Source organism: Apiospora aurea (assembly GCF_038362705.1).
Source record: "Apiospora aurea strain CBS 24483 chromosome Unknown utg000009l_segment0_segment0, whole genome shotgun sequence".
In the NCBI taxonomy this organism is placed as follows: Eukaryota; Fungi; Ascomycota; class Sordariomycetes; order Amphisphaeriales; family Apiosporaceae; genus Apiospora; species Apiospora aurea.
The window spans coordinates 800,884-827,543 of record NW_027117396.1 but is presented as its reverse complement, the minus strand read 5'-3'; the positions used below and the strand labels follow the sequence as shown (position 1 = coordinate 827,543).

The 26,660-nt window shown below is 53.3% G+C and overlaps 9 protein-coding genes across 9 annotated transcripts; 5 read left to right on the top strand and 4 right to left on the bottom strand.

Annotated features, from left to right (window-relative positions):
- Positions 1-1,371: 1,371 nt before the first annotated feature.
- Positions 1,372-3,993, top strand: PG986_013371 (MesA; the record flags this gene model as incomplete). Its single annotated transcript, XM_066849593.1, has 3 exons — positions 1,372-2,226; positions 2,285-3,517; positions 3,574-3,993. 3 exons carry the CDS (start codon positions 1,372-1,374, stop codon positions 3,991-3,993), a joined length of 2,508 nt encoding a protein of 835 aa, XP_066693736.1.
- A 1,096-nt stretch (positions 3,994-5,089) lies between these two features.
- On the top strand, positions 5,090-5,673 carry PG986_013370 (uncharacterized protein; the record flags this gene model as incomplete). The annotated part of the gene is made up of 3 exons (XM_066849592.1): positions 5,090-5,185; positions 5,283-5,431; positions 5,514-5,673. 3 exons carry the CDS (start codon positions 5,090-5,092, stop codon positions 5,671-5,673), a joined length of 405 nt encoding a protein of 134 aa, XP_066693735.1.
- Positions 5,674-6,484: 811 nt separating this feature from the next.
- On the top strand, positions 6,485-7,360 carry PG986_013369 (esterase D; the record flags this gene model as incomplete). Its single annotated transcript, XM_066849591.1, has 1 exon — positions 6,485-7,360. One exon carries the CDS (start codon positions 6,485-6,487, stop codon positions 7,358-7,360), a length of 876 nt encoding a protein of 291 aa, XP_066693734.1.
- Positions 7,361-7,979: 619 nt separating this feature from the next.
- On the bottom strand, positions 7,980-8,773 carry PG986_013368 (DNA-directed RNA polymerase- subunit K/RPABC2; the record flags this gene model as incomplete). Its single annotated transcript, XM_066849590.1, has 3 exons — positions 7,980-8,016; positions 8,128-8,526; positions 8,730-8,773. The coding sequence occupies 3 exons, from the start codon at positions 8,771-8,773 to the stop codon at positions 7,980-7,982; spliced, it is 480 nt and encodes a 159-aa protein (XP_066693733.1).
- A 607-nt stretch (positions 8,774-9,380) lies between these two features.
- On the bottom strand, positions 9,381-11,861 carry PG986_013367 (uncharacterized protein; the record flags this gene model as incomplete). The annotated part of the gene is made up of 2 exons (XM_066849589.1): positions 9,381-10,507; positions 10,562-11,861. 2 exons carry the CDS (start codon positions 11,859-11,861, stop codon positions 9,381-9,383), a joined length of 2,427 nt encoding a protein of 808 aa, XP_066693732.1.
- Positions 11,862-12,640: 779 nt separating this feature from the next.
- Positions 12,641-14,492, top strand: PG986_013366 (uncharacterized protein; the record flags this gene model as incomplete). Its single annotated transcript, XM_066849588.1, has 6 exons — positions 12,641-13,211; positions 13,250-13,296; positions 13,367-13,507; positions 13,590-14,024; positions 14,099-14,452; positions 14,490-14,492. The coding sequence occupies 6 exons, from the start codon at positions 12,641-12,643 to the stop codon at positions 14,490-14,492; spliced, it is 1,551 nt and encodes a 516-aa protein (XP_066693731.1).
- Positions 14,493-15,429: 937 nt separating this feature from the next.
- PG986_013365 (c2h2 transcription factor protein) lies at positions 15,430-17,223 on the top strand (the record flags this gene model as incomplete). The annotated part of the gene is made up of 1 exon (XM_066849587.1): positions 15,430-17,223. The coding sequence occupies one exon, from the start codon at positions 15,430-15,432 to the stop codon at positions 17,221-17,223; it is 1,794 nt and encodes a 597-aa protein (XP_066693730.1).
- A 707-nt stretch (positions 17,224-17,930) lies between these two features.
- Positions 17,931-20,589, bottom strand: PG986_013364 (transcription factor; the record flags this gene model as incomplete). The annotated part of the gene is made up of 2 exons (XM_066849586.1): positions 17,931-19,945; positions 19,983-20,589. The coding sequence occupies 2 exons, from the start codon at positions 20,587-20,589 to the stop codon at positions 17,931-17,933; spliced, it is 2,622 nt and encodes an 873-aa protein (XP_066693729.1).
- A 1,567-nt stretch (positions 20,590-22,156) lies between these two features.
- Positions 22,157-23,148, bottom strand: PG986_013363 (superoxide dismutase; the record flags this gene model as incomplete). Its single annotated transcript, XM_066849585.1, has 5 exons — positions 22,157-22,197; positions 22,253-22,349; positions 22,413-22,564; positions 22,630-22,809; positions 23,124-23,148. The coding sequence occupies 5 exons, from the start codon at positions 23,146-23,148 to the stop codon at positions 22,157-22,159; spliced, it is 495 nt and encodes a 164-aa protein (XP_066693728.1).
- Between the last annotated feature and the right edge of the window lie 3,512 nt (positions 23,149-26,660).

Here is a 26,660-nt window from a genome sequence, read left to right as displayed (position 1 = left end):
CGGGGCTTACTGCTTACTGTACGGAGTACGCCTGCATCGATAGTACCTACCAGACCCAGGTCCCAAGGTAGAAGAAATTGTGGCTTGTTATTCTCTTTGGCTCACTATTGGTGAGGCTTGCAATCTTGCCATACAATGGGTGCCGATTTGCGACACCCAACCGCCCGGGTCCCATTACAGTTTCCAATTTCAGGGTCCTCTGTTCCACCAGATACCTATGTACACCAGCGGCCGGCTAGGGCTATCTCCATGGAGAGAGGGTCACTTGCCCGTCCATACATGCTTCGATGTTGTAGCGGGATTGAATCAGCACATGGCAAGATGCGCCAGTTATGTAGTCTCCCCTATCGTGCGTGACCTACAACACTTGGCATTTTGTGACGAATCAGATATGACAGAAGTATTGCAATGGATGTCCGTGGTGCTGTCGCTCTCCCTTATTCCGGGGGGCCTATGGGTGGTACTTGTGAGGGTTGTGTTAAAAGGTATCTTGACTACATCCTATTGCTTCACATCATGTAGACCAAGAAGACCCCACCGGCCACATATCACCAGATCCATCCGACATTGTAAGTAGCATTAGCATTGTAAGAGATAGGTATCAGCGCCAGCTCAAACACCAACTCCAGTAGCCAAACGCTAGGCCGGAGGAACTAGGCTCTACCTACCTACATACAGACTCTAAGTAGGTGGGCATCGGGTTTGAGGATGATTGTTTGATGTAATGGAATTCATCAATGTCGACTTTAAGTATGCGCCTACTTTAACAATGAAGCCCGCTCATCAGTCCCTGGTTGCCCGTAGGTAGAGCCATACTCGTCTTCTCCCACCGAACCATTCATTCCGAGATCTTCACCCCAGGGGAACCGATGGGCGAGTTGAATACCGCTCTTTAACAGCGTTCGGGTGTCTCAAAAGCCGCCAAACTGTTACTTCGGCTCCACGAATGGCAGGGGCTGTTTGTCGATCAATTTCCAAACCCCCTTTTATCGTGCCCGCCCCCATCCAATTCCGAGCGAGCTGGACCGACCGCCAGGCAAGGTGAAGGACGACGGGCATTTTGGGAGAGCGCATCAATCATATCATTCCTGTCACGCGAAGTACCTACCAGACACCTAGGCATTGGCTTTTGCGGCAGTCGATCAACTGAAGCCGAGAGAGTTCAGCAGAGGCAGGACTAGCCCAGAGCTTACAACAAGCCGCGCGCATTCCCACCTACAGCTCCAGCCAGACAGCGAGTGCTACGTTGTTAGGTGCTGCACCGACGCACGCACGACGCACGCCCGCACGAGCTCGCACTTCTCGGTCCCACCCACCAAGAATACAGGCAGCGAGGGGGGCTTGAAGGGGAATTGATTGGAGCGAACGAACATGACTTCAATCCATGGCTCCTTGCCTCAACACACGCGGATCACAACGACTCAGTCTCACTCGAATGGTCAGCCCGGCGCGGCGAACCCGCGCGCATCTTTGTCCTCTTTTCCCCCTTCGCGATCCGCCTCGCAGATGTCGCACAGCTCTCGACCAGCCCGGTCACCGCAGCCGCCTATCGCGGCCGATACCGACCGCACGTCCGATCCTAGCTCCAAGTCCATCAAGAGGTCGTCAGCCGGCAGTCATACCGGCGCATCCTCCCAGCACTCCTCGCTCTCGGCCCCGAAGCGCTACAACCCCGATGCCCAATCACCGAGGCGGCTCCGGTCGCAATACCCGCGCGGCTCAATCGACAACCATGTCGAATATATCCTTGTGGCGTCCTTTGACATTGACCGTGGCCCGGTGATGGAACACCAGTACCCTGTGGCCATCACCGGAGACGAGCACATGCTGGCCGAGCTCATGCTGCCGGACCAGGCGCACGTGCGTAATCAGGATTGGACCATCTTCTTTCTGCACAAAGACACGAGCCAGGAGGAAGACGAGGAAGATGCCAAGGCAAAGGCAGAAAGGCGGAGAAGGCGAAAGCGCAGGAAGGACCGGGCAGCTGGACTGATCCCCGATGATGACGACGAAGAACCCGACGAGGACAGCGAAGAGGACGATGATAATGACGAGGACGAATGGGACGACGAATCGACCGACAGCGAACCCGAAGGCGGAGAAGGGCCCCCCTTGATTTACGTCCTGAACTTGGTCAACACGAAGCAGGACAAGACGGTAAAGAGAGGTGCGGTAGTGAAGGCCATGGCTATATGTACACGGCATCCATTCCTGCACATCTACAAGGTATGGCCCTTCAGCTTGTCCATATCTGCTCCTGCTTTCTTCTACTAATCTAAAATAGCCTCTCCTGCTGCTTGCCCTCGAAGAATACTTCAAATCACCTGTCCCTGAAACTCTGGCGATGCTTTACGATGCTGTTAATGGCATGGATCTCTCACTGATGCCAAAATTGAGTTTACTTGAAAGGCACCTTCTGCTGGCAAGCGACAACAAAGACCTTTTCGTTGAGAAGTTTGCGCAAATGATTGAGATGCGCATGGCCGAGGACCAGAAGGAGCTGCTGAGTCAGCCAATTGACTCGGGTAAGGGTACGCCGAAGGCGCAAGAAATATCTCGAGCAGGGACCAGAGCACATCTACAGGGCTCGCCCGGGTACTCGATCCCACGAGACACTCATGAGTTCGAAAGCAAAGTGCTATACAAAGGGATACCAATTCCTGTAAAGGTGCCAACTGCGGTCATGCCCGAGACCGTGGGTGACTTCTCCCTCATCAAGTTGATCCAGACCTTCTCGGACCCTCACGCCAAATCTCCTCAGCCGTTTCCGGTTCATCCTCATCTGACAACAAATGGTCCACATACGCATCCCGTTATCGTATTGGCCAATGCGCTTCTCACACAGAAGCGAATCATCTTCCTCGGCCACAACATGCCATCGGGAGATGTGGCCGAAGCAGTGCTTGCCGCCTGTGCCTTGGCCTCCGGTGGCCTCTTGCGTGGTTTCACGAGGCACGCATTCCCCTATACGGACCTCACCAAGATCGATGACCTCTTGAAAGTCCCCGGATTCATTGCCGGCGTGACGAACCCGACCTTTGAGAACCACCCCGAATGGTGGGACCTCTTATGTGATATCCCAAGCGGGCGGATGAAGATTAGTAGCAAAATCGAGAACACGCCCATCACCGAGGGCTTGATATATTTCCAGCAACAGAATCCGTCATTTGCCAATCTTTTGGGCGGGGCTAGCACTGCGAATACCGATCTGACGGGAGATATGATTTTCATGGGTGATATCCTGAAAAGCATTGTGGCGAGGCGCGGTGAACGAGCCATCAGAGCAAAGTGGCGAGACTGGGTTCTCAAGTTCACACGTATTGCAGCGGCCTTTGAGGAGAATGTATATGGAGCCAGCGCGTTGTACATAGGCGGCGACGAGTTTGAACATGTGGCAGGAGCAGGAGGCCATGGCTACGTGTGGGCGGACGACGCAGCTAAACAAAAGGAACTGGCGGGCAATGTTTGTCGGATCGAGGGCTGGAGAAACACCCGGAGCTACTATAGCTATATCCAGGTGGGTACCGAAAGATACCCTTATTCGTTGAAAGCATCGGCTAACCACTGCTGTAGGATCTGGCCCAGGTATACACCATTAGGCCTCTAAAAGGTCTTGACTTACATCACATGCATGATCGCCTAAGGACGCAAAAGCTCAATCCGACGCAAAGCCGGGAGGTCTATTTAGCATTTGCAAAGTATGTTCACTCGTACGACGAGATCTGCCTGCTCCTTACGGTGGCGCCCGAATCGCACGCCGGTCTGTTCTACCTTGCGCTCGGTCTTTTCCACAAGGATAGGGACGTAAGGGTCAAGACTACGCACCTCCTAGAGCAGGTCAGCGACCACATGGCAGGTCAGCACTGGTGGCGCGGGCTCAGTCGGTTTGAGAAACTCGCGTACCATCGCATCAAGAAAGAAGCGGAAGCTGAGATGAAGCTCAAGCTTGAGAAAGAGGGGTTGGGCCCCGAAGTCGAGAAGAGAGCCAGTTAGACAAGCCATGCCGGGCCATGATATATTTTGTTGGGAACGGGAAACGTCGTTTGGTGGGACTATTATTAGACGTCCCTCCTCATGCTTTTACATCTAGTTTCTCAAAGCGTGGGTGCTGCGAACGAGCGAGCTATTTATTCATCCGCATCGCTCTTCCTGTCATCTACGATGAAGAAAAGAGCACACACTACCTAACATAAGTATATATACTCGAGAGCCAATTTCATATCAAGATACCCATTACCTGGGCCTGTCTGGAACACACAAAAATGGCAAAACGACCTACTCCGGGCTGAGCTACGTTCCGCGTCGTTCCGGCCACCCTGCCGAGTCTCCAGCACCAATTCGTAAACTGGGCCAATAGTCTCTAGGATGCTCAGCTTGGTTGCCTGTACGGGTATGCAGTTTCCCATTGGATGGATAGTAACGATGCAGTCCAAGCCCTGCGTCTAGTGCTTAGTTCAGCTGCACGTTGACGACAGGCTCATGTCCCAGATGCCCGGACCGCGCGAGAGTTTCTGGATCAAATGACCAACCTCAGGTCAGATTGATGCGGATCAGAACCAAAACACGATGTGTCTAAGTAGTCTGCATCCCCCCTATTACGTAGCTTCCTCGTTGCTCACACCATTATTGGTGCTCACTTACAGAAACATGCTTCAATGAGTGATGGGTTTGATGCAGCTGGGATCAGCCTTCTTTGCCCAGCAATCAGCACTAGGCAGTATACAGGCATATTGCAAGACCGGCCTAGGCAGATGAACACATCAAATGGAAGGGAAGGAGAAAGAGGCTGGAAACATCCGGGATGCCGTTTCCCATGCTTGAAGATGACATATTGTTTCTAGGATGCAGCTTCCCGATAAACGGGCACCCCTTGTTAACAAACATCCATCATCAATGATTCTTGCAACCCAAATTTGACACTTTGTGGGAAAGCTGTCATGCCCCTGCCAGCTGATTTCTTGAGCATTTATAATACTTCGGTTCTGCCCTGTACTCAGAAGCGTAGAGAAATTCCGCTTTGCCTCGTCTTACAGCCGTACTCAGCAGTTCAACTCATCCCGTCCAGCCAAGCAAGGCAAAAGTAGTAGCCATGCAGTTCCCCACGATACTCGCCGCTCTTGTCGCTGCCGCCTCTTTCTCGTCAGCGGCCCCGACACAGCAGCTTGCCAAGAGAGAACTTGGAGGTGTAAGTTGGTTGTCTTTCGTACTTTAATACGGACAGAATCTTCGTATTTCCCTTCACGTTTCTGCCTTGAAGGGACTTGTTTGCTAATCATTTGCAGGTCTTGATCTGCCAGGGAGTCAACGCAACGGGCCCATGCCACTACGAGGTCTACTCGATGCAGGACTGCCACGACCTGCCCGATAACTTGTCGGGCAATGCAGCCACCTTTGCGCCTGATGGCGACAACTTCTACTGCTATCCGCGCGTGTAAGCTCTTAGCTGTCCTTTCTAGCAGGAGTGGTTCGTGAATTTTCTCGAGCCGACTATATACTGATATCTGCGTCCACAGTGGTCGCTGCTCGGACATCTGCACCAGTCCGACTGGTTGCACGTTTGGTGCCGTCAGCTTCTCGTCGCCTGTCAAATACGACTTGATGTCGATACAGTGGAACACTCTCATTCAGGCATTCCACTGCTACGACAACTCAACTTCTACAGCAGCATCGTGACGGCCGACAAAATCACAAAGGAGAGAAGAAGGTGGAGACTGCAAGGGATTCACGAAGAGAGTTGAACTAACGATAACGAACCCTGCCTACGGGGACGAGTAATATTAGGGGGCGGTCAGTGCTGCAACAACTGCCGGGGCTGCGATTGGCACTGCCGCTGGCGTCGGGAGTGGTTCGGCGTTTCGGGCTCTATGACGATGACGCCAGTGCGGTGTTGGAGCCAGGTCGGAGCTTGGGACGAGGAACGCGGGGAGCTACGATATCACTGATACGGGGCCAAGATGTGCCTATGACATGGACATGCAGAAACATACCTAATACTTCCAATGGGAATGAATATAATGATTAATGCACGACTGCGACTCATGATGGGTCCTAAACGTATTTACTAATGGAAAGCAATGGTTCAATGAGCTTCCAAGGCCCAGAGGGGGGTATTGATATGGCTTGGGTACGACTGATACCTACTGGTAACTGGCAAGACTGGAGGCGTTCGGTCAATAAACATTGACCGGGTGGGGGGGTTAACGTCTCCAAAGACAGTCACTTTTAGCGGCCATGGCGGGGTTACCAACACTTATCTACGACACACTTGTGACTTGAGTAAACAGGATATGTAAGTTGGTATTTGCCGTCGGCAGAAGCTGAAAGTCGGGCTCTCTTTGGGGTAAACCAAGACCATTGAATATCACTACACGTGGAATCAACAGCGACCCGACCTCTCACCATCCACATCGTCTTCTCTCATTGCATGCCATTCAGCCGACTCTTCACTGCTGCTACCACCGTTACCAGAAGATCATTCTGCACGATGGCGTCGGCATTCGAGACCAAGGCGACCATCGCCACATTCGGCGGCAAGCTGCTCAAGCTCTCCCACAGGTCCAATGCGACCCAGACGCCCATGGACGTGAACCTCTACCTGCCCCCGGCCTCCAACGACCGCAAGGTGCCCGTCCTCATCTTCCTCTCGGGCCTGACCTGCACGCCCAACAACTGCTCCGAGAAGGGCTTCTTCCACGCCGCCGCCAGCAAGGCCGGCCTGGCCGTGCTGTACCCGGACACGTCGCCGCGGGGCGCCGACCTGCCGGGCGAGAAGGACAGCTGGGACTTTGGCGAGGGCGCGGGCTTCTACGTCAACGCCACGGCCGAGCCGTGGAAGAAGCACTACAACATGGAGACGTACGTCACCCAAGAGCTGCCCGAGGCCGTCTTTGGCGCCTACGGCGACAAGCTCGACCGCTCCCGCGTCTCCATCACGGGCCACAGCATGGGCGGCCACGGCGCCCTGACCCTCTTCCTCAAGAACCCGGGCATGTACCGCAGCGTCAGCGCGCTCGCGCCCATCTGCAACCCGAGCCAGTGCCCCTGGGGCGAGAAGGCGTTCGGCGGCTACTTTGGCCAGGACGGCGACGGCAAGGCCCTCTGGGCCGGCAGCGACGCCACCGAGCTCGTCCGCGCCAAGCTCAAGAGCGGCGACAAGCTGCCCTGCCTCATCGACGTCGGCACCGGCGACAACTTTTACAACCAGAAGCAGCTGCTCCCCGAGAACTTCGAAAAGGCCGTCAAGGAGACGGGCGTCGAGGGCGTCACCGTACGCTACCAGCCTGACTACGACCATTCGTACTTCTTCATCTCAAGCTTCGCCGAGGATCACGTCCAGCACGCCGCGAAATACTTGCTCTAGGGGATGTAGTTAGCCTACATAGTACACTAAAGAAAAAAAATCAACGAAAGTAATCTAGAAGACACGATAAAGCCGTCCAGATTTCTGGGTACTTTGATGATAGCAGTGCCCGACACCGTTCGACAAACACGGTGCCATGGCTGATTGATAGGCCAAGCCGCAACGCGAATGTGAACCCCTATTGGAACCTACATACAGGTCGGTCGGTGTCTTATGCCGACTCATATTAAGCCTTGCTTAAGGTAGCCTTTCTCGTATTCAAGTCAAGTGCAGACAAATCCGCATCACTTTCATCATCTTCGACGACCTTTTGAGTTTATATACTGCATGGCACAGTATGGGCAACTCTTTGTGGCCGCCCATTACAGCCGCTACTATTCATCACAGCGTCATATCCGCCATGTTGAGGCAATGCAGTCAGTGGACAAGGGGTGGGATCTGAATTGGTATATTCCTGGAAAGCAGCCAAACAACGCCTCGCTAAAACCCCATTTTTCTTGTTTTTCTCTCTTCTCTATTCCCTATGCCGCCGTAGAACGTTGGGCAGACCAAAGTGATCTAATTATAGCAATTTTTCGTAGAAGCTGAGCTGGAGCTCGTAGCTTGACTTAAAGCACTTTTACTGCAGTAGCTCTTCGCATGTCCAATCCTCGTAGCTATGATAAGAGAGTCAGCACTGAAGAACGAAATCGGAGATCCTGCAGTCCACAAGGAACCCATCAAGATAACAGGATGAGTGAAAAGGGGGAGGGACACGAAAGACGTACTATCCATCCGGCATATACCTGCGCACAATGAGGGGAATCTTCTTCTCACGCAGCTCTTTAATAGCGATCTGGAGAGGGTCGGTCTCGCCCTCAAGGTCGACGAGGACAGGCGCGTTCATGCTGATCTGCAGGGCGCGCGTGCCGAGGATGCGCGCCTTCTCGTACTTGGTCATGTAAGGGGTGGTGGTGCGTTCCTCGGTAGGGATCTTCTTGTCCTTGTGCGCGAGCCTGTTCTCGCCGCCCTTCTTCCTAGCCTGCGCCGCGGCCGCCGATGGGTCGCCGCCAATCACGACGTTCTCCTCCTCCTCGGCACCCCGGCGTCCGTAGTCCTCGTCCTCGGGCACCTCGGCATCGAACTCCTCGACAGGCTCCTCGTCATCATCGAACATGGGCTCATCACTATTGCGTGGGTGAAGCGGTCAGTCATTGATTGCGAAACAAGTAAACGAGATTCCAGCAGGCAACGCGATACGAGAAATCCTCTTCCCGCCTCTTGTGCGCGAAGGCGCAATCGGGCGGACTGGGTGGTGGCGGGATGGCATTTGACCAAGGAAGAAATCCAGCAAAGGCAGAGAGGCAGAGGCAGAAGCAAGGAAACTTACCCACGGACAGGATCGTCCCGGTCATCGTCGCCAAAGTCAGACATTGTGCTTCGGATCGAGGTCAAAAGAAAGCTTGCTGGTCTCTGTTGGATGTCGTGCAAACTCGAGGAACGGGAGACTTGAGAGCGTCCGTGTGGGTTGGCGCAGCGCAGAAATGCAAACTACTTTGAACTTTGAGATGCAAAATTTATGCTGCAAGGCTGAAGATCCGAATGGACGAAGAAAGTTCCCGCTGTCGCTTTGGCGCTTGGCTTTTTTTCTGCTTGCGTCGAGGTAGCGCGTCGGATTTCTTTGCAGAGGTCCATGTGGCTTGGCTTGAGCTTATTCGCTGCTGTGGCTGCAGGTGTGGCTGTTATCCTTAAGCCGTTGGCTTTTCTTTTGGTGGCTGGCCCTTCTCTTTGTCCTACTTCTTTAGGTCCATCATATCATATCATAATGAATATGGTTTCTTGGGATATTCACACATGCTGGCTGGTTCTCTGCTTCTTCCATTCGCGGCGGTTTGTTGCAAAGTGCATTTAATGATCATGGGCGGCATCCACACATGAGTGCAGCTACAACACAAACGCAGCTTCGGCTGGTCAATTATGAGTGACGTAGCATCGTGAATATGGTCTGGGCTATGAACGAATAACCTCAAGCCAATGGGTGCTAGGACCGGCTATCCGCAATCAAATACTCCGTGACGGCCAAGCGCAGGTCTTCGTCGATATCCAGCGTCTGGAGCTGCCCCAGTTTGTCGACCGTCGATACCCTCGTCGCTGACACGACATCCCATACGGCATCCTTCACCTCGTACTCGTTTTGGGCCTCTGTCAAGATCGGCTCGATCAGAGACATTGGGTCATTGATCGCCAGCTGAGGATTCGAGCCTAACTCCACCACGATCTGGGACGCGGCAGGCACGTCGGAAACGCTGATCGTATCTCCGTTGAACGACCGCGTGTAGTCTTCCGTTAGCGACGCAGATATCACCATCACCCGTAAAGACATGTCTTTTATCGCCTTGAGCCCAGGGAACCGGAAAGACCAGCCACGGGTTTCGTTCTTGGCTTTCGAGCCTCTGGCGTCCGATGTCGATGCTACATGGATTCTGCCAATAGACTGAGTAAAGTTGATGGATGTTCTGCTCCACTCCGGGTATTGGTTCAAGTTGCTATTCGCCGCAGCAGAATCATCATTGTCCTCGACGAGCTCGAAGTAGCCATCGGCGCCAACCGCTATGACGACCTCAAACGCATCGGGCTTTTCACCGCCGTTCTTCGGGATCTCGTTCTGGTCTAAAGGAACAATGGAGCCCTCCTTCAACAGCACTGGATATTGCTCCAGGGGGCGGCTAAGCCACAGCTCTCTGTCTCCGTCGTACACGACTTCGCTGAAAAAGTCAACGTAGCGCCCTGGTGGTAGCCATGCTTTTACTTTCCCCAATCCCAGGCTGCTATTCTGGGGCGTTGTAATAGGGGCAACAATCATCTGGCTTCCGAAGTAGTACTGGTTGGGTACGTTATACGCGGCATCCACGTAAGGATACTCCCAGTACATCGGCTGGATGAGCGGCTCGCCCTGCACTGCTGCTCTGACGTTCATAGTGTGGAGGTAAGGAATCATCCTGTGCCGCACACGCATGAATGCAGTCACGATCTCTCTGGAGACAGCGGGTAGCTTCCATGCCTCCTTGGTCACCCACAAGCCTTTGGTTGAATGGAGTCGCATTATCGGCGAGAAGACACCGTACTGAATCCAGCGAGTAAGGAGGTCATAGTTCTTTACACCGTTCACTTTTGTTCTCTCGTGTTAGCTCACGCTGCTCCAAACGAAGGGGGGCGACTTACTGTGACCGCCTATATCATGGCTCCACCAGCCATAACCAATATTGGATGCCCTATTGGTAAATTCGGGCTGGAAGTTCAGACTATCCCAGGATACCACCGAGTCGCCGGAGAAACCAATGGGATACCTGTGACTGCCAGGCCCGGCGTAGCGGGAGAAGATGACCGGGCGGCCCTCGTGCATCTTGGCGTTGTGCACGAAATGATAGTGGTTCAACACCCAGAGTGGATCAACGCCCATCAGCGAGAACTCACCCTGCTGCCAGTCCACCCAAATGAAATCGGTGCCGTCTTCCTCCAGGGACTTGATGATGATGTTCATGTACGCATCCAGATACTTGCGGTTCGTGATGTCGAACGGCACTGGGTCGTTGTTTGACGTGTCATGTCCCACAGCCTGTGCGAATTCTTTATACAAGTCCTCGTAACTATGGATACCATCCGCTGGGTGGTCATTCAAGGTGACCTTGAGGTTTCGCTTGTGCAGTTCATTCAGGAAAGCTGGCGGGTCAGGGAACAACTCCTTATTCCAGGTATACCCCGTCCAGCCTGTCATGCCTTCGTCGATGATACGTGGGTCGTCCACCAAGTGCCAGTCCATATCGATGACTGCTGTGGAGAGCGGGATCCCGTTGTCGTGGAACTGATCCATGAGGGCCAAGTACGAATTCGCCGTATATTCATAGTATCGCGACCACCAGTTTCCGAGTGCCCAGCGCGGCAGGATGGGTGGCGGTCCGGAGATGGCGTAAAGCCCCTTGACTGCTTCTCGATAGTCGTGACCGTACGCAAAGAGGTAGCCATCGACACGTCCCTGCCCAGGCCGCCGAGGGGCTATAAAGCCATCCTCTCCGAAGAGCATGGTCGTCGCGTCGTCGATGGTAGCAAACCCCTTCTGTGACACCACGCCACGTCCGATCTCCGTTCTGCCATCCACGCCATCGAGTGTTCGCGCCGTGCCGCCCTCGTTCTCCTCGTCCTTCCCGTACCGCCACGTGCTGCGAGTATGGTTGGCCACTATGGCGAACAGGCCGTGCGGGCTGAACTCTTGCTTGTTGTACGTAAGGTGGAAGCGCGCCGTGATGATTTCCAGTAGGTTCTCGCTTTCTTTGATTCGGTGATCCGGGATCGTGCTCGCGCTCGAGCTGCTGCCATTGCGCGCGGCGGCAAAGGCAGATGGCCTGTCCTCGAAGATGCCGTCCGGCGCCCACTCATACCGCAGGAGTCCGTCCGTCAGGAGCGTGAAGCGGTATCTCGCGCCATCCCGCCCACCGATTATACGCGAATCTGCCTCTAGTGACATGGTACTTGTAGCAAGCCCAGAATGAAAGTGGCAGACTCCTAGGCGACTGTACGCAAGCCCAATAGGTCAGCAGCTACCTGCTTATACTTTGAGCTTCGTTCCGCAAGCCGGTATATAGATGCCAATGGTCATTACTCTCTCGAACTTGGTCTCTCTTGTGCAAAAAAACAGCCACGCCAGGAACGCGACTTGCCTCTGTACCACATTGAACGGAAAGTCAATTACCCTACCTAGACCCTAGACCTGTGTTCCTTTATATCCAGCGTGGTACTCTTACTTAAGCTTTCCCCGCATCTCCCCGCAATCCTATTCTGGGCAGTATCGGGATCTGCTCACCAATAGGAACGAAGCAAATGTCGACGAGCATGGGGAATACTAATCCCTCTTTGCCCGGCCGCCACTAGTACTGCGTTCGAGAAGCCAACTTCCCTGCGAAGCTTACATCCCTGCATATAATCCCATTGGTGGCGATGGTGAGTGAGGTGTAGCAAAGTTTAACGGCAAGCCTGGCGCTGTTGTTGCATGCAACCAGTTGCTTACATACTTACCGGGGCAAAATGTGAACTAACGGCTATGAAGAGCACAATGATTTTTGCTCGGTGCTACCGGAAAACCATGGGATGGTCATACCAGAGGATGGGACTCTCCCCGGTTTGTACTGACATGTTTCTTACACCACTTGGTGACCCCTTTTTTTGTATGCCAGAACCTGAAGTGTGTACCGCGGCCTAGCGAGGGAATTCTAGTTGTACGCAAAACAACGGGCTAGATCAGACGTCATGGCGAATGAGTTGAAATCTTCGACAGAGCATCATGGGGGAAGTACGATAACTGTCGCACCGGCCGCTGGAGCGGTACGTCTGGACGACGAGGTGCTGACCAAGATGATTGCGGGTGTCAGCAATTTGGGCGACATAGCGCACGATGCGCACAAGGCCACTAACTACGAACACGACATGACGCTGCGAGAAGCGCTGAGGCTGTACCCCAAGGCCATCGCCTTCTCCATGATCCTGTCAATGTCGCTCGTCATGGAGGGCTACGACACGGCGCTGCTGGGAGGCTTCTTCGCGCTGCCCACGTTCCGCAAGAAATTCGGCGAGCCCGTCAACGACGGCTCCGGCTCGTACCAGCTCACGGCGTCGTGGCAGTCCGCGCTTGGGGCCATGGTCCAGGTCGGCGAGATCATCGGTCTGTATCTGGCCGGCATCCTGGCGGAGAGGTACGGCTACAAGAAAACACTGCTGGGTAGCTTGGTCTTCATCATCCTCGTCATCTTCGTCATGTTCTTCGCCGGCAACATTGGCATGCTGATGGCTGGCGAACTCCTGTGCGGATTGCCTTGGGGGCGTGGCAGACACTGACTACGACGTATGCCGCTGAGATAGCGCCGATGGCTCTCCGCCCCTTTTTGACTACCTTTGTCAATTTGTGTGTAAGTCCAGCCGCAGTGAGCACGAAGGTGGCGACCATCTCCGGAACTCGCAATGCTAACCTCTAGACAGTGGGCTATAGGCCAACTGATCTCCCAGGGCGTCCTGCGCGGCTTTTTGCACAGACAAGACGACTGGGGCTGGCGCATTCCGTACGCAATCCAGTGGGTGTGGCCCCTTCCAATTATCGTCGGAGTCCTGTTGGCACCCGAGGTAAGTCGAGAACGCTGTTAGACACTTGGATTGATCCCTCCCTCTGGTGAAACGATGTGCTTTATCTAACATTGCATTGCAGTCCCCGTGGTGGCTGGTGCGGAACGGTCGTATTGATGATGCTAAGAAGGTGCTCCAATCCCTGGTATCGGCAAAGGACAGCGACTATAGTGTTGATCGAAACGTGGCCATGATGATCTATACGGATGCACAAGAGCGAGCTGTGGCCCAGGGCACCTCCTATATAGACTGCTTTAAAGGGATAGACCGCCGTCGCACGGAGATTGCCTGCTGTACCTGGTTGATCCAAATCGGATGCGGCATCTGGTTTGGGGGCAGTGTCACCTACTTCCTCCAGCAACTGGGCTTCGACGACGACCAGTCTTTCAATTTCGGCCTTGGGCGCAGTGCCCTCAATGTAGTCGGGACGATCTGCTCCTGGTGGGTGATGCAGCACGTTGGCCGCCGCTCGCTGTACCTCTGGGGCATAGTCATCATGCTCGTCCTTCTCCTTGCCGTCGGCTTCCTGGGGATCCCCAGCCGTCAGACGCCATTGTATACGCGTCAGGGATTCTGCTCATGCTGTTCCAGCTGACCTTTGGCGTCACGGTCGGCCCTATATGCTACTGCCTCGTCGCGGAGATGCCATCAACTCGACTTCGGATCAAGACGGTGGCGATCGCCCGCAACCTCTACAATGTCATGACCATAGCTGCCAACTTCCTGAACAACCCTATCCTCAACCCGACGGCGTGGAACCTCCGCGGCAAGGGAGGCTTCGTCTGGTGCGGGTTTAGTATTATTTCCTACGTGTGGGCGTATTACAGGCTACCGGAGCCGAAAGGGTTGAGTGCCGGCGAGATGGAGGTGCTGTTCCAGTACAAGGTGCCAGCCCGTCAGTTCACCAAGGTCAAGGCTGACCCGTTCCGGTCAGCTCATTACCAGGTCGAAACAAGTTCGGCCCCTGACATTCCATCGCAAGTAAAGGGTGAGGGGAAGGCGGTGGTATGTAATGGTAATGGGTGTCCCTGAACCCAACACACCCAAGGACGGGACAGCTTTGGTGCCTCGGTGCTGCTCCATGGTTCCATCGTTGGTATTCCCAAGTAAATGTGTATATATCCATACTTAATAAGTACGTATGCAGTTAATCATGAAACCCCTCGTACTCGTCCCATTTCCAGAAGCTTGGCTTTCTTCACTATGACGCTTGAGTTGTAGGCACCGACCAGCAACCGGCCCCTGTTGGTCCTCAGACTTGTTATAAAGGGCAACAGGGAGTTGGCGACGACTGGATAAGCTCCTGTACGCTGGAAGTAGATCAATGCATTGATGCCAGGCCTTGATTGCCCAATTGTATTGATCAGTTCGACTTCAGGCGCAATCAATCCTGCCACGATATGGATGCATGCACCTACTTCCTTACCTAAGTAGGCCTACACACACACTCTCTGCCTTCAACTCTTTGCCCTTGGATCAAATATCCACGATGGAACATTGAAAGTTCTTTCTCGGCGTGCGAGGGCTGATTGGCCCATAGCGACGCACCTACTGTTAATCTACTCCATGCGATTAAGGAAACTGCAAGGAACCTCGGCGCACAATTGCGTAGCGCCTGCTTGGAAAAAAATCGAATCAAAATGGAAGGCGAACTTTTTTAACCCCCCCTGCCGCTGATAAGATCCCTGCCCCACCAAAAATTTGCTTATCCGAACTTTTTTTCTGCGCCGCCCGCTTTCCTCCCAATAAGTTTTAGAGGGACGAAGATCGGGAAAGCACTGGCTGGATGCGACCTGCCCTCAATTCTTCACTTGCCATTGACACAAACCTCCGTCGAAACTGCCTGTGCCATTGCCCCGTATCACTGCTTGCTGCCTCATGTCTGGCTGCCGACTGTCCCCGTCGACTTCACTACCGTCACCATGAAGAGACTCGCTGATGCCGCCGACCTCGATGAGGAGGACTACCAGCCATCCACCAAGAGGGGTCGCGTTACCACGCCCTCTACTGCCGGCACCGACCACCATGACGGTTCCATGTTCGATGGCGAGTCCGACTACATGGACGAAAACGGTTCCATCCATGCGGCCGCCACCCCCATGACGTCCTTCTCCGGCGCCTCGCCGCCCGCCCGCAAGTTTCCATCCGATTACAAGACCATCAAGTGCACCTGGCCCAACTGCACAAAGTCTTTCAATAGACCAGCCAGGCTCACGGCTCACATGCGGTCTCACAACAATGAACGCCCATTCGCCTGCCCGTACGAAGATTGCGACAAGGACTACATTGAAGAGAAACACCTGAAGCAGCATATCAAGGGAACCCATACCAAGGAGCGTGACTTCACTTGCACCGAACCGGAATGCGGCAAGAGCTTCACCACCTCGACTCGGCTCAAACGACACCAAGCCGTTCATTTGGGCCAAGAAAAGTTCCGCTGCCGAGACTTCCCGCCCTGTAATCTGTCATTCCGCAAGCGCGAGACTCTGGAGCGACACATCCGTTCTGACCACGAGAACAAGCCAGCCTTTGCCTGCACCGAGCTTCACGCCGAGACGGGCCTGCCGTGCGTCGCCGCTTTCGATACCTCCAATGCCCTTAAGAGACATACCGAGCGGGAACATGGCGAGCCGCGCTTCTGGTGCGAGGAGTGTGGTAATAAGGAGGGCGGCGTCAATATCGGCTTTCCCACGATGGACCTGCTGCAGAGGCATATGCAGACTTCCCACATAGGTTGCACTTTCTGTGATCGCGTCTTCACGTCGAGAGAGAACCTGGACGCCCATGTCGAATTAGATCATACCAAGCGCTCCAAGGGTGGCAGAAAGGGCCAGGGTTCTGTTCCCTGCCCGCACCCGGGTTGTGGAAAGACTTTCTCCAAGAAGTCGAATCTGACAACACACTACAACAGCATCCACTTGGGCAAGCGCTGGATCTGTGGCGAGGTTGATTTCCCAAAGGTCGAATGGGACAAATCGAATGCGTGTAAACAGGGGTTCGTGACAAAGGGTAACCTTCTTGAACACGTCACTCACGTACATCTTCGCGTTCCTCGGCCCCCAACCAAGAAGGCAGTCTCCAAGAAACCCAATGATATGGTAGGAATGTTGGCGGGACACTCGGCGACGACCCGATATACCATTCCTTGTACTGTGTTAGGCTGCAGCTTTAAGTTCGCATCGCAAGGTGATCTTCAAACGCATTTACACATAGAGCATGGCAAGTCAGGCATCCGCACACCTAGTGAAACCGACTCGGGTGCCTTCCCATTCACTGGATTCAGCGGTGCTTCCACGCCTGCTTTATCTGTCTCAGACGAGCAGTCGCTTGCTGGGCAGTTTCCCGTCACTACAACATCGCAGACCATCCAGAGCCTGCCCGCCCCAGCCGGACAACAACTCTCGCCTACACACCCCATCGCCACGGCGCCTCAGTTTGACGCTTCAATTCCTGCTGCAGGCGAGCACCACTTTGGCACCGAGTTCCCAGTTATTTCTGATTCCCAGTTCAGTCACCAGTCTATCAACTCCGAGCATTTGCCCCCTCATACGAACAATTATTGGCCTCATCCATCACCTCATACAAGCAACCACTTCGATACCCCAGTGTTCGCTGCGCAGCAACCAGACGACCAGTGGCAACACGACGAAGTGGAGATGCGACAGCTCATTGGGTACACTGAACTCGATGGCTTCATCGACCCGGCCCTGAGGTAGTTGCAGGAGGCAATAAGTAATAGTGGATATCATTGCTGATTGCAAAAAGCGAGAGTGTTGATATTTTTCTTGGCACGGAGAAGGATACGGCTATGGACACCGGCGCTGTGGAGCGGCGCAATGGGCAGGCAGGCGAGCGGACAGGCTTGAGAGTTCCATCTCGCCCGTGCAATGATCTCGAGTTAGGGGCGCAACCAGGATCAGGATGTTTTTGCGATGCGTTTTTACGACATTATGATACCCTTTGCTTTTTTTTTTCTTCATCCGAGCGAACATCTATAGACATGGCGAGAAACTCAGATAAATGACGAGAGGAGGTGGGCATAACATTCCCACAGAGTGCATGTTCACGGAGTTTGGGAATCGAGGAGATGTACACCTCTGAGCTGCAGCTACTCTTGATAGGTGAACATAGTCGAATTGATGCAAAACGGCTGATCTGCCAACTCTTGGCGGCCTGCTGTCAATATGATTGAAAATACACCAGAATACAGTAAATACAGCACAACATGAACCAGTTGACATTCGCATTTGGATGATAAATTATGCATATCTAATGCTATATACCTTTTCCATCCGTTGGCTATGCAGAAAAGTTTGCTTTTAGGTCCCCCAATCTCTGATGTTATTTCCGGTTTAATGGCGACGCGAAGAAAAAGCTACCGCTTAAGGGTAGTCACCAAAGCTCGTGCTCAAAGGACTGCCACTTAGTCCTCGGTGATATCGCCGTACTCCCACATACCCATTCTGTCCTGCTTGGCTTGGGTTTCGACCTCGCGAAGCCTCTTGAGGATTTCGACGCTGGACGGGCCCCTTTCCCAAGTCTTCAGCTTCTTGGGGATCATGGCGTGGCCATTGGCGACAACCTCCTTATTGACCGAGTCGGTAAATGTGCCCTTGCCGGATGACTTGGAGTCGAACAGGGTGATGTAGCTCAAGCCTTCCTTGGTGTCCACGAAGTCAAAGCTGGCCACAAGGGTCTTACCATCAGTGGCGTCGGCGATAAAGTCAATGGCATCGCGGAAGTAGTCAGGCGCGGTGGGCAGCTGGATGTACGACAGGATCGCGTCAACTGCCTGGGCCTTCAGCTTCTGCGTGCTGAACTGGGGCTGGTTGAGAGGACGCAAGTTTGACCAAGAGATCTTCTCGGAATTGCCGTAATCAATGTAGACAACCTCAGCAACCTTTGCCGTGCGGTCGTTGGATCGGATCTTGGCACGGTACCACTGGCCATCAACCGAGAACTTGGCGGACACGAAGTCGCCAGCCTTGGGTGGGTTTTCGAGCGGTTTGTTGTTCTTGGAGTCGAAGTGGAATTTGTTGAACTCGTTCATCATAATCTCAAGAGCCGATGTACCCTTGCCGATTTCCTGAATCTTCAGCTTGCCGTTGCCGTCGATGTTAGTCACGACAACCTCACGGTAGTCGGCGGGCTTCTTGTCAGTTGCCGGAGCTGACTTGGTAGCAGTCTCGACTTGGGCCTCTGCCTCTTCGTCCTCTTCTTGCGAAGGGTCCCAGTCGTGCCACATGCCACGCCTGGCTTCCTTGGCACGCTTCTCGGCAGCATTCAGCTCATTTGAGTTTCCAGCCTTCTCGGCAGAGTATTGATGGACCGATGCGAATCCTTCTTCGACGAGGACCTTTGCGAAGCTCTCTCGGTTGATGTACAGGTCTCCAATGAAACCACCGACCTTGTCAATGTCGTGGATATCAACCTCAACATCTCGCTGGTTGCATCGTCGGTTTGCCAGGTCGAGAGCCTCTTGGCCGAACGGCTCGCCCTTTTCTTGAGGCAGTCGAGGAGCTCTGGGCGCACGGACACCGGCAAGTACCATAGTAAGCTTCACGCCCTCTCGGGGGATAATAACAGTAAATCTTGACCCGGCTTTGCAGAAGTCGACAATGCCCGGGACCTTCTTTTGCCGTTGCAGGGTGGAGAGCTGGATCTTGGCCTTTTGGACCGACTCGGACGCGTCCATGTAGTTCTTGACCTTGGGTGACTTTCCAGACCACATTCCCTTCTTCTGCTCCTTTGCGGTCTCCTGTGCGGCAAGAAGCTCGTCGTAGTTTTGGGCTCTGTCGGTGTCATCTTTGCGGTGGCGAATGACAGAACAGTAACCTTCTTGTACCAGTTGGAGGTTGACGTTCTTTCCCTTCTCGGTGATCGTAGCAACATCCCGGGCTTCGAATCCTTCGCTAGCAGGTCTGTGGCCATCAATGCTGACCTTCACATGCTTGCCGATGATACGTTTTCGCAACCATTCCTTGGCTTCGTCCCTGAAAGGGCCTTCAGAAGGTTCCTTCGCACGAGGTCCGCGAACACTGCTCAAGCTGACCTGTTTTTCCTCGCCAGACTTGGTTCGTACTATTATCATGTCGGCACCGATGATCTTGGACACAATCATGTCGGAAGTGCTGCTCTCGGTCTCTTTCACAGTGCTGTTCTTATGCAATCGCAGCTTGCCGATCTGCGCCTTCTTCTCAGCGGCGCGGAGGGGTGCCATCTTCTCACCGAGCATCGTCGAGTGGAAATCGTTGCATCGTGCCAAGCCGTCAGCCAGCAAGAACTCTGCGATACTTCCACGGGGGTGCAGAACGTGACCGACCAACTGACCCTGCGGGCTGACTCCGACCATAACGATCTTGACATCGCGCTGTAGAAGTCTCGTCTCGACATACCCACGGGCCTCATTACCGTATTCCTCGGCGGCCTGGGTCATGCCTGTGGATGGTGTGACCCTCTCAGTTGCGGGGGGTACGAATGCCGGCAACCAGAGTCATGAGCTGGAGATGCTTCTTGTCGTTCAACATCAGGCGGCACAGAAGACGATCACCGCTCAGCACCCGCTCAACGATGGCGGGAACTGTCTTTCCCTTCCACTGGTTGAAGAAATCGGGGGTTCCGAGATCGTTTTGGACCTCAATGATTCCGCCGGTGCCGGCATGTAAACCCTTTCCGGCGTCCCTTGCCTGTGACTCCAGGTTGCGCAAGGTCTCCAGCCGGTCCAGAATCTCTTCCGATTCCTCCTTGCGGCCTGCGTCCTCTCTGACCTTGACCCAACCGGCCTTCACAAGCTCATCGGGCAGCTGTGTACCGTCTTGAAGCTCGACGGTGCCGTACTCGCGACCAGAAGGAACAGAGTAGAGAATAGTACACTTGGCGGGCTTTCCGAGAATAAGGGCACGGAGGTACTCTCGAGACTGGAAAGCAAAAGGCTCATCGCCCTCCTTTCTCAGGTGAGGAGCATTGACGTAAGCCAACGACATGGTACGCTCAAGGGTTGGGTTGTTTGTCGAAGTCAAGATCAATGTGTCGCCGCTGAGTAGCGACTTCACATGCGCCATGAAAGTCTTGGGAGCCGCCATGATGAAGCTTGCCGAGATGATGACGTTCCACTATGATAAGTAGAGGTAGTCCGCGTTTTTGGCTGGGCTCCTGCACGTATTAGTAACTGCCTGTAACATGGGTCAAAAAGAGTGTGCACTTCCACAAGTAACAACGTAGTTGGAGGTGGATTGGATTTAGGGGAGGAGATGATGAACAGGGCAAAGATGTAAGAAGGGATGTGTGTCAAGATGGAATGTATGGACCCCAAGACCGCCTCATGAGCCATCAGATTTGGGTCACACTACAGTGCTGAATAAAGGCTCAATCTTGTACCCAAGATTGTGCTCCAGTGCCGGGCCTGTGAGGCGTTGGCATGTGGCTTTGTGCTGGCTATGATTGGAGAGGGTAGGATGGCACAAGGGGGACAGGCTCATGTTGAACACCCATTCTGCAACCTACTGCACATGGTTCCAATGGCTCTGGGGTACTTTAGGCATGTAGGTAAGGTAAGTAGGCAAGGTCTGTAGTGGGCTAGGTCGAGTTCCAATCCCAAAGGAGCGGATATACCTGTTGGAGCTAAAGGTGAAGCTGGCGGTCACTGGCATGGACCATGGACCATGGCCCCGAGCTTCCCTCGATTCATTCAAGGATGGCAAGAACAGGAACCGGAAACAGGATGGATGAATTCACTTACAATTGCACACAGCTGTCTGGAAGAGGAGGTACAGCAGGTAAAGCTGGGGTCGTGTAGGGTGGGTGTTTTAGCAAAGAGAGCTCAGAAAAGCAAGAGTCTCATAGACAGAAAGGAATAGACATACGGTGAAGTCTCGATAGGTTGGGATGCTTGCTCAGTCTGCGGTGAGGTTGCTCGGAATTGATGTCGTGTGCTTTAGAGCTTTTGTGGGGCGATAATAATAAGGGTCTCTGGGCCGAAACAGGCAATGGCTTATGTAATGAGGGGTAGGAGGGAGGCGACAAGTAGCGTCACAGAGCTGCCATGGCCTATTGGAACCTGGGAACCTGGGAGCTGCTGGAGCGCTGGGAGTGCTGGAGCTGCTGCTGGTCTGGATCTTTGGGGTAAGGTGGTGTAGGGCGGGATGTCGCGGAAAAGAAAGTGCAGATGGAAGCAGAAGAACACGTTGCCAATTGGATTGGGGCCGGCTCTATGTACCGATACTGCTGGTGATGATGATGCAGTCGTTTACTCTCCGATTCCAACTGAACTGATTGAATGCGAATTCAGTGTAGTAAAATTGAATGCATTTCATACTTACCTACCAACTGTGGCGGCGGCCTCCCGACTCGGCCGCGGATCCTGCCCCGACCAGGAGCTCCGTCATCTTTGCCTACGCACATTTGCCGAGGTTGGTCACAGACAGACTTGTATACTACGGCACAGAGACTTGAAAACTGATCAATTGGTTTGCTTGATAAATGTTGTCATTTTGGGCCTATTTAAGCAAACTTTTGGTCCAGATCATGGCCAGTTTCCATCAGGTTAAGACGGAAGGGGCCAATGTCAAAAGACGACCGCAACACATATGCGAGGTCAACCAATCTGCCACTGTTGTTTCAAATCGCGATTGGTAGCGGCGTGCAAGCTGCTTAGAAGATGCCCTCCTGAGCGGACGCAATGCCAATGACACCTAGGTAGCGTTAGAATTTGCACTGTAGACAGACTATAGTTGGCCCAAGACTTACCGCAAGCCGGGCGGGGACCAGCGTTACCAGTCTTGAGGGACTCCTCGTTGCCACCCTTACCGAGGTCATCGGTGCCGCCGTGCACAACGACGGTGCGCTAGAATGTGTCAGCAACTCCTATGTGCCTGTGGTTTTATGAGGGGTTTCGGATTGATCTTACGCCAATGACGGAGTGAGGTCCGATAAGCTTGATCAGTTTGTCCTTGACAGTGCCCTTGGCGTTGCCGTTGCCATCGACAGTGATGTTGCCGAGGTCACCGACGTGGCGCTTCTCGTCGCTCGGGGCACCGTGGGTCTGGCCGTGGGGGTTGACTGTAGTCATCGAGTCAGAAGTGATCAAACCGAGAGTCGTCGGGTGTTCCTGTCAGAAGACATACAGTGGGGACCAGCAGAGGTGCAGCCGTTGGTGTTATCGCCGAAGGCGTGGATGTGCATGCCGCGCTGAGAGTCCGCATCTTGGCCGGTAATGTCCCAGGAGATCTCGGTCTCGGCGTCCTCGGACTTTTGGCGGAACCAGACGGTGCCGGCGACCTTTGCGTCACCGCGGACCTTTGCAACTGTAGGGGGCGATGCTCAGTTAGCTGCGGGTTCGTTACGCGATAGGCCACGAATAAACAGTAGCATCATGCAGCTGTTCCGAGGGCACAGAGATGCTACATCATGATGGACGAAACGGAGTCCCAAGATGGCTTTGGAAGGGACGGGCCGCCTTGTCCATCAAGGTGACTGCACGCTCTGGTAACAGTCCATCAAGGTCCTGGGTACGCGACAATTCGTTGCGCAATGTTACCCGTGGAGGCCCCGAAAACCCGGAAAGCGGGGAAGACGACGGGAGGAGCTGGAAGAAGAAGCATCAAGTACAAGGACTTACCTGCCCAAACGCCGTCAGAAGCCATTGTGATTTAGGAGGAAGATTGGTGGGTTTTCGGTTGGTTTATGAAGTTGACGAGTATACTCAGATTGGAGAGACTGGTTGGAAAGGAGGAGTAGAAAGGTTTGGAAGATGTGGAAGAGGGAGGGGTCCTTGCTTGGTCAGTCAAGTAAATACATGTAGCACGCAGCACATAACCGTGCCCAAAGGTAAGATCCATCCATCCCAAGCTATTTCCGCCTTCCTTCCTCGGGTCCCGATTTGTTGGCGGTGGACTGCTACAAGCGGCGGCACATCTAGCGATGGAGGGGTTAAGTGGCAGCCGAAACCCCCACTTTCGTCGCTTGCTGGCTGCGTGCTTTGGAATAGCGTCATAAGCCGCAACAGCTCTCTGTTCATGCATGTGGATTGTGGATTGGCTGACAAACGATGAACAATGAATGATTTCACTATACTACTTTACGTACCACCTAACCTATATGTACTCGTATCCTATTGACAAGATCTGACTGACATCCTGAGCAAGTGTCAGGTGGCGTGCAACACGCACCATACACACCACATCTATCAATGGCACATGCTCGTGCAAATGTGCCTACCTACATGTGCATATCTATGCTGTAGGTCCAAGTTGGGATGTAGATTGCTGCTCGACATTGACACGCGAGAGGTTACTAGACTTCAATCGTATTGAAGCTAAATGCGCGGCGCTCTCGAGCTTGAGATGGCGCTACTACTAGGGGCTCTCTTGCCGTCTGATTTGGTTGGACGCTTTTCGCCAGATGCCAAACTCTCGGGTTTGTGGTGACTGTAGCCGAGATGTTACCACCATGATGTTGATATGACAGAATCAAGGGCGCGATTCTGCTTGCTCCTTTGCCAATATTCTACTCTCGTAGACCGAACCTGAGCCGAGCCATCTGAGCCACAGTTAGTCCGGCTCAATGGCAAACGCCTGTCATCTCTTACGGATTGCACCGATGCTTGGTTTCTACGCAGCATTCGAGACTTTACTTCTAAATCCGAGCCGGCGATCCGGTTTGGTACCTAAAGGCATAATTCTAGGTACTAGTAGGCACCTTAGTGTGCTGCTAACTGTAGCTTAAAGCGGGCAGTGCAAGTATACAATCTATTTCGGGTTGCACTATGTACCCGACCTTCCACTCGCATGGGCTTCGAAACCCTTCAAAGCTTCCAACGTCGAAGCGATTCCTGTCCCGCTCTCGCGACACGTGTGTTATAAGCATGGAGTGGTCGTTGACGAGTTACATACATCGAAATTTGTAGGAGCAGCCCAGGGTTTTTTGCCAAGGTTGCAAGGCCGGATGCCAATGGTCACACCGTACTGGATGACGACTCACTTGCTTCCAAGAATACCCCTATGTTTCAGCTGCACTGGACTATAGACACCCTGATTTTGTGTTTTGCTTTTTGCGACCTCCTGATCAGCATGTATGGGCTCCTTGGCCTACTGAAGCCCCGGCGTTGCATATTTCCAAAGCCCAAGTTGAAGCCAAACTCTGGCTATAGAAAAGCGACCAGCCTCTGGGGCACAAGTCCGAAAGTGGTTTGCCTGAGAATCCCTCCGCGGAGGAAACTGCCAGGAGGGCCAGAGTGTGCATACCTTGGTCAGAAAGTGTCGTCTCGCACATGTTGTGGGCAAAGTTATGAGCAGGTTTTCATACCAAAGTGCAAACAATCGGATTTCAACAGTGACGAGATGGCGGAATATACCAAACGACCTGTCATGGAGCTAGTCAAGGTCAACCAACTGCCATGAGTCGTGTGAGATGCGAGAGCCTTCGGACATTTTCCATGCTATGTCGTATGCTAGGTTAGGAGGTGATCGCATCCCAGTTTGACAAGCTAACTCCTCTCCAGAATCCTTTCAGAGCTAGAACTGCCAGATTGCAGTGACAGCAGCCAAATCCTTTCCAGTGTATGCCATTTGCTTGCCTGATCTGCATCGTTACAGTCCCGAAACGGCTCAAATGAGTTACCAAACCAAGCAAATTAGGGGCTGGTGGTTGCAAAGCCAGTGAGATGAGTGCAAGGACATGGAAACCATTGCTGAGTTTAGGGATGTGCGTAGAACTTTTGACTCCTCGCCTTGGATTTCCCGATGTTTTGCTTCGAGCACCTGCAGAGCTGATGAGGGAGTCGGGTCTCTTCAAACATTATTTGTCAGAACAGCCGTTCAATACTTGAAGGCAGGTAGTAGTTGCTACCTATCACATATCCGATTGAGGAAGTTCTTAGGTAGGTTATGTAGATACCTTATGTACATGCATGTAGGTACATGATATCCATGACATAGTGTCGCATACAATCAAGAGAATATGTAACACATTGATTGCATGCATGTAAGTGAAGAACCATCGTCATCCAGCCTTGAGGTTTTCCGGGTTTCAATGCCGTCAGTCACTTGCAGTAGGTATGTACTATACATAACATGCACCGTCGACAGCCCAAACAGCCCCAGACAACCCCTCCCCTCCACAAGACCAATAGGTAATCTAGACCAGTAATTGATTGCCATTTGCGCTCGCACGAACCTGGTATGAACACTGGTGCTTGGCGGAGTGCGACACCGTTGAGATCTGCCGTGGTTTTCTTCTTCTCTTTTTGAGATGGGTGAGTGAGCTTTGCACTGCCTGTTTGTTTTGTTCGGCTAGCATCTTTCTGTCGGGACTCGGGATGGCTTAGGGCTGGTGCTAGGAGGCATCGCATCGCGGTGGGGCTTAGGGAATCCAGCATGTGTTTGTGGACTTAATACTTACCTACATAAGGGAAGCACGGCACGCAGATGGGAGCCCTCATGAATCTGCTGGAAGGCCAGGCCTGCCGGTAGGTACTTTTCGCATGACCCAAGGCAAACAAACATACAACGAAGTCCTGGATTCTACCTGCCTACACGCTACAGGCTCAACTGCGGTGGAACTCGGACTCAAACCAATCCTCTGCCGCGGAATCGGCCCAAACACACCCACACAGGACCCTTCAAAGTCGTGGCATCCGTTGGGGACCTGGGATATCCATGATCGTCGGGCCACTGTCGTGCCGTGCTAGCCACCCGTACTGTACCTCCCTACGGTTCGGTGGACGAGGTCAGTGTCAGGCCAGGACTGTCTACACACGCACCTCCCAGAAAGCAACCCAGTAAACCCCAGGTTGGCAGATGCTGTTACATGCAGGGCAGGGTAGCTGCTTAGAAAAAAAAGCTGGGCAGACAACAAGAACAGTCGTTCAGCCCAACATTGAACCCAATTAGCGACACACATCAAATTGATAACCTACACTACACACCTAGGAGGTACTCACCTACTTGATAACCTGTGCACGGGGGAAACGAGTTCCATCGATGTTGTTTCCTTCCTTGTTTTCCCATGGTGATAAGACATACCCTAATGGCCTACATTCGACCCAGGGACGTCTGAACGATTTCCAAGGCGACTCTGCGGCCGACCCGACACCTAAAGCGCAGTGCAACCATATTTGCAAGCGTTGGAAGATTCCATTTGATCACCTTATTAATCC